Raw genomic sequence first — 6,692 nt, 5'->3', positions numbered from 1 at the left:
ATATATATATACATATATATATATATATATATATATATATTCTACTTGTCGAAAATGCATATCAAACACTAAAATGTGTCTCGGAATGGGTTGTATCCTCCCAGGGGAATTCGAGCTAAATGTCGAGCATGGCTGTTCCGCCAATGGTCTGGTGCTATCTTGCTGTCAGAAAGTGTGTGCATTCCAAATGCGTTGATTGATACACGTTAAAGGAGGTCCGACCCGTTCCCTAATCGATCGACTTTGTACTACCCAACTGCACGTTTCCACGTACGACCAAATCACTGCAAAACAGCAAACCAACATGTCGTAAAGCCAAACGTAGCTACCTGCAACCTCGGTAGCAAACATTGCAATCCCAGCAATATGTGAAACCCATACTGTATAATAAATGCGACGGTCTCCACCGCCTGGCTGAGCTAATGGCCTTGAGTTATCCGAATTGTTGTTGTCTCAAACGTTATCTTTCCTAGGTCTTCAACTCCCAGATGGTTTTTCATATGCTTTCTCGAAGCCTGCGTAACCGTTGCATTACAGACAGTCTTGCTACTTTCAAACGTGCGCAGCACTTTCGTCTGAGTTCCACACGTCACTGTCCTGTCATGTTGGTTTCACTCTGCCTTCCCTTCCATAGTAGCGGTGGCCCGAAACGACTGTCGATTGGTAGGATCAAATGTAAATACAGCTTCTAGATGAAGCTGGCCGCGCAAAGTCATCGGCGGGATGACTCAGAGTCCATTGTCCCGACTCCACAGCGGGGTTTCTACTGGGCTAAATTTATCACTGATAAGTGTATCATGCAATACAACTGTCACGTTCTCTCACGACTCCACAACGTGTTGCTTGCCAGCTGAGGATGGAATGACGAACGAGACCGGTAGCCATGCGGCACGGTTGAAACGTTCGATAAGCACACATTGGACATGCTTTTGTGCGCACCAACGTTTATAATTTAAAAGTACAAGTTGTCCGGCCTGAGAAATAGCCATGAATCCTGAATGAGCGGGGAGTATAAACTACAGCACCGTGTTATGTTCTGACCCACTTCAATAGCATTCAACTCACCTCCATGTGAATCCAAGTAGTAGGCTGCCTACGCAGTTTTGGGCCAATACCCATTAAGAGACTGATACACTTCCCGCTCGGTGCTCACAGAAGGGCTCAGTAGCTGATGAAAGTTGGATTAGTCAGGTACTTGCATTTTGAGATCCATTACCGTTTCCAAAAATGCATTCTTAGGCGCTCACCCACCATAATCGTCATCGTCACCATCACCTTTAGCAGCCGTGTCAATAGCAACAGCAGAAATCAGAAATGGCGTTGCTCAAGTGTAATGAAATTATGCTCATGTTAAAACCAAGAACTGCGCTAGGTGGCTTGGACGACTGCAAATCCCATGAATATAACACCTCCAACTTAGAAATTACGGATCTTTAATTGACAAAGTTTGAAAGCCGTCGCTCTAAATCGATGCTGGTTTGTATAATATGTCGACCTATGGACATACCATTCGCACGGTAATGTTTACCACCATTCTAATTTCGTACCCCCTCCAACCTGCAGGACATGCCAGATTTTATACGCATTGAAGCCTCCATCTCATTGCCAGTCTATTTGGACAGCGCTCGTCAACATTTGGTCACGTATCTTCGCGTGCCTTGCCCGACCGGTACCCAGAATCAATGGATTCAAGCGGGAACTGCGCTGTTACTCACATCCCTGTGATTCTCGTCTGTTTGATTGTTGTTGACTGACTTGTATCCGTATCTGTATTTCTTTGTTCAGTGGAACTACAGCCCTCAGTATGACGTTTCTCTTAGGCTGTAAAATTTTCTGAAACAGGGAATATCGGGGATACATGACACCGGTTAACTGACACACGTGGTTCTCAGTTGTGCGCTAGTAATAGCAAAAAGAGGCACTTCTCATTAGTTGGTTCCTACAACTAGTAATGGAATGCTATGGAAGCTTCTATCGGAAGACTTCATGGTAGACAGTTCTTCGTACGGCGAGGAATTTCGTGAGGTTCACGGAAAATTAAAATTGACAGCGAAAGTGTGGGGAACAAAATTTCAGGGAATGTGACAAATTTTTAAATCTTTCAGAAAGACCGCGGAAACAACTAGGTTTTTAACTAGCATTCTTATAGATATTAATAATGGTAGTAAAAATACTAATAATATACGAAGAAGTGAAACCAACTCCTCACTTGCGCCCGCCTCACAAATGAGGTATTGGGGAGTTCAATCACCGGCACGGCCAAGGACATGGTGACAAGCACCACTAATAATAAAACTCGGGACCGGTGATCACCCTTTAATGAACTCATCGGAATAATGATACCAGGACAAGAGCAGGACTGTTCAAACTAGAGTGACGTGAATCTGAACTCCACGAATCCCTCACTCACCTACAGTTTCTCGAATACGTCTCTCAAGTGAGTGGACTGTCTTTGCTCGACTAATCAGGAACATCCTCATGGACGCCATTTATTCCCTTGGGCTGCAATGGTAGCCTGGTAGCCAAGCTGAAACGGCAGTGTCCGTTAATTGATTGTGTTAACCTACCGTTTTGAGAGGCAGATGAATCGACTTCGTTGTCAAACCTACGCAATAGATTTGACTGTAAAATCCAATGATTGTTCCGAGCTAAGGGTTAGACGAATATTTACCCCATTGAGAACTCTAAAACGGAAAATCTAGTATTTCAAAGATTTCGTTCCCAAAAGACTTTAGGAAATCAATGCACAGAAGCAATATTGCTGTCTGCACATGCATTTTATCGGTGACTCGGACATTTCTGGTGAAAGAAGGTATGAAGTTAGTTATATGTCACGCAAATGAACTGGCGCACACACCCAAAGACTGCAAAATTCGATTTCTCCTAAGTATTGCAAATGAGGATCGCCTGCACTCCTGGAAGGAACAACATGACTCTTTTGCATTTTGTCAATTTTGACTTAATTGATTCTCAATAAAAATGATAACTTTTCAACGGCAACACCCTTTCGGTGCTAAGCGGCCATGGATTCAAAGGAGACGTAAGGGATACGATACTGATATCATGCTATCGATGATGATGACCGCCGGGGTGTCGAAGCCTAGACAGTTGAGATGTTGAGTATGGTTGGAATTACGGACCTTCCGATCGTTAGGTTCGCGCCTCCTCCGTTGAATTATCTCGATTCCAGAACATTGAAACTTAGAAGGCAAATGGACGGGATAAATTTCAACCCTCTATCAACCCTTTCCAGGGGATGTTTAATCAACGAAAGGCCAAAAAATAGCAGCTTATTTATATTTCCGCAATCTGATTGGTTGCCTCAATACCGAAGGAGAGTGAGTCTGGAAGACATCTAACAACTTTAAGTCAGTATTTATTCATTCAAGAGAAAGCAATCAAGATATTTATACAGAGTACTATTATGTGAGGATACTTCCCTATTCTATCCTCTGCAATTCCTCCCGAGTTATTTTTTCTTTCCACCTCTTTGTCCCTTTTGGTTCTTCGCACCGGCAGCGGCGACAGCTTCTGCCTCGCGTTCCATAGCCAAGGCCTTCTGCTTCCCGAGTGGTGTCTTCCTGTACCACACCTGAAACGATCAATTAGTCCGTATGAGAGAGGACTCAGATATGATTCTTGAAAGCGGACGGATTGGCTTCATGAAGTATTGCCTTCAGATAAATCTGCTATCAGTGCTTCCAACCACTGAATTTGGGAATGGTCTTGCAGCAAAATCTTTAAGCTACTTGTGGCCGGAAACTGATATCTATTATTCAACGGTTTGTTCACCAATCCAAACGTCACGATTCGGGTGTATCCATCGTTTGTTCGGCTTCCAGGTCAGATGGCTGTGATTCCGATCCCCGCACCGCCGAAGAGTGCAGTGCTCATGAGACATTATAAGAACGAAATCCGACCCAGTTCTTATCCTCTTTGATTTGCATTTAAGAGAATCATCACGCCGATATACTAAGGACCGATGAAACTCGACGTACTTGTCATTGCGTGCGTCTGGTTTCCAAACGCCACGAATCTACGGAAAAACGCTCCTCGAGTGAAACTGATGAGGATGGATGCAACTCAGTGGTTAAGGAACTGGAGAGAATTGCCTATTATCGAAATCTTTCCTCGTATTACAAAGTCAATAACCCCCTAGAATAACTAGAGCCTCTAGTAACCTAAGTGGATGTTCAAATGAGAGTTGAAAAAATTAGTTGCAACTTGAGAAACATCTCCATCTCTACCTTATGTGGTGCACGAAATACTATTAAAAACTTTCTACTGGAATTTCTCGGAAATTCGAATGTTTAGGACGATCAAATATTGTTTCTCAATGTCCGAACCCAGTCGTGTGCAGAACTTATAATTGGGTCTAGCCACCGTCAAGTTAGTCTATCGCAAATATTACGCATGAGGGATACGAAACCTTAGTAATATAATTACAGATTTCTTTCCAAAACGGTCATGTTATTCACAAATACAGCAGTCGTTATTATCGATAACTGGAGAACATCTTATGGACATATAACTCAAGCTGGAAGCTCACAGCCGGTTTCGCCTGTTTCGCTTGTCAAGTAGGCACAGTTCTTGGGTCTCCATCAATCTTGTGTTCCACTTTGACAGAAGTCGTGCAGATTTCGAAAAATACCCTCGCTTGCATACAAATTTGGTTTTCACAGGAGACTCAACTGACTCCAGCTGAATCTCTCGTTTTTGATGAGCCTCCTCAGCTGAATGTGCTGCAGCAAACCATCTCATGTTTAAGTTGGCACGACATTCGGAATATCGCAGCTTATTCTCATGAAAGAAACTACCCACAAGGTTGCTGAAAACTCTTCCACAGCCCACGACCAGTTTCGCTCCTCTTGGGACGCATCAGGTAGGCGCAGTCCCCGAGTTTCTGTCAACCTTATGTTCTACTTGAACCCAAATTGGACTGACTGAGACAAATACGCTCAGTTGCAAATCAATTTGGTTTTCACAGGAGACTCAAGTGAATCTCTCGTTTATGATGTTCTTCAAGTGAATGCGCTGCAACAGATCACCTCAAGTTTCAGTAGGTACGATATTCGACATAGTGCATTGCATTACTGTCCAGAAGAGCCAAACTACTCACAAGTGTACTGAAAACTGTTTGACGGGCCGCTGTTGATTTCGCCTTTGTTAGGGCTCCTCAAGTGAACGTTTATGATGTTCTTCAAGTGAATGCGCTGCAACAGATCACCTCAAGTTTCAGTAGGTACGATATTCGACATAGTGCATTGCATTACTGTCCAGAAGAGCCAAACTACTCACAAGTGTACTGAAAACTGTTTGACGGGCCGCTGTTGATTTCGCCTTTGTTAGGGCTCTTCAGGTAGGCACAGTCACCGAGATTCCGTCAACCTTACGCTTTACTTGAATCCATCCATTTGAAGCGGGCTATCATAAATGAGATTCAATGATATTCACGATCTTCTAACTGCTCGTGATGAGAAGTATCTTTGCCTGATGGCCAAAAAGTGACTTTATCCCCAAAATTTTATCTGTAGCTCCCAATCTCAACGGCAGTAAAGAGGAAGCGATACAACTGCAGAAAAAATCGAACAAGAATTATAAGAGTTGTTTCTACCTATCTCTACCTAGAATGTTAAATTGATGGGGTTTTAGTATTGGGGCTGGAAGAAACAAAATTGAAATGTCGAAATACCGCAGCCTTTGTTTTCCTGCTTTATTATTAAAATTTTGGGATTTTTGGTCATTCAATCCTCTGTTTCTTAGTTCGAATTTCGGATTTGACTAAAATCAATTTTTGCACATACCTTGTAGGCTTCTTCCTCCTCTGCATAGACTGGATCCAGTGTAGCCAGTGGAGGGATGAACTCCGAGGCGACTAATCGTTTTCTGCTCAGCTGAGCTACTCGTCGGTCGGTCAGAACTTGCTTACAAGTAAAGTCAATTTGGCCTGCTGTATAGCCATCGGATACTTTACTAAGCGACACTGTATCCAACGCTGAAGTCAGCTGACCTCCGTGCCGAACGATCAACGCGCGCCATAGAACTGAATGTGTATAAAATAGGGAACCCATATCACTGTCAGTGTTCGGAGACGTGTTGCAGTACTCATTCTCTACATGTCAAACCAAGGTTTACTCACTTCATAGATATGTAACCTAAGCAGAAAACAGTATGTCGAAGTCTTGTGTTCACAAGGTGATATATTGATGAAAACAATTGGTTAGCATACCGACAATCCTGGAAGACCACTAGGCTAGACGTGTATCTACTGTGATCACCCAATTTGGTCCTTTCGACTGGAGACCAACCTCTTAAAAAGATCTGTCACCTAGGAGAACAATAAGTTTCAGTCCAGTCAAAAATTTACCACTGGATGGGTTGGAAAAGTGCCAACAACCCGAAAGGCACCGGAAACTTTTGGTATCTTTGGGTTTTATTCTCTTCGGCAGGGACGATCACTTTCCGGACATTAAAAAACGTGTACATTATTGATATGAAAATTGGCTTTCGATAAGTTGTAATGAGCCAACATGTTCAGTAGTTGTGTTCAGATTGGCTGGTTATTTCCGGCGCTTGTATCCGTATAATGAATTTGTCTAGTGGTTTGTGTGTGATTCCGCGAATCATGGAATATCACTTGAAGCGTCACCTGCACGGTAGTTGGCCTATTTTTCTTAATTAAGGCTTTAAAG

At 43.1% G+C, this 6,692-nt stretch overlaps 2 protein-coding genes across 2 annotated transcripts in view; one reads left to right on the top strand and one right to left on the bottom strand.

The window, feature by feature from the left end:
• The window catches only part of T265_03154 (hypothetical protein), a gene marked incomplete at both ends in the record, with an annotated part of 84,239 nt that extends 82,430 nt beyond the window's left edge, over nt 1–1,809 (top strand). The window contains one exon of the mRNA XM_009167567.1: nt 1,564–1,809. Coding sequence (XP_009165831.1) covers nt 1,564–1,725 — 162 coding nt within the window. The remainder of the gene's footprint in view (nt 1–1,563) is intronic.
• Nucleotides 1,810–3,285: 1,476 nt separating this feature from the next.
• Nucleotides 3,286–6,692, bottom strand: part of T265_03153 (hypothetical protein) — a gene marked incomplete at both ends in the record, with an annotated part of 39,864 nt that continues 36,457 nt past the window's right edge. The window contains 2 exons of the mRNA XM_009167566.1: nt 3,286–3,592; nt 5,805–6,043. Coding sequence (XP_009165830.1) covers nt 3,470–3,592; nt 5,805–6,043 — 362 coding nt within the window. The remainder of the gene's footprint in view (nt 3,593–5,804; nt 6,044–6,692) is intronic.

Source organism: Opisthorchis viverrini (genome assembly GCF_000715545.1).
Source record: "Opisthorchis viverrini unplaced genomic scaffold opera_v5_43, whole genome shotgun sequence".
Taxonomy (NCBI): Eukaryota; Metazoa; Platyhelminthes; class Trematoda; order Opisthorchiida; family Opisthorchiidae; genus Opisthorchis; species Opisthorchis viverrini.
The sequence above is the reverse complement of the archived record's forward strand: the minus strand, read 5'-3'. Positions and strand labels throughout refer to the sequence as shown.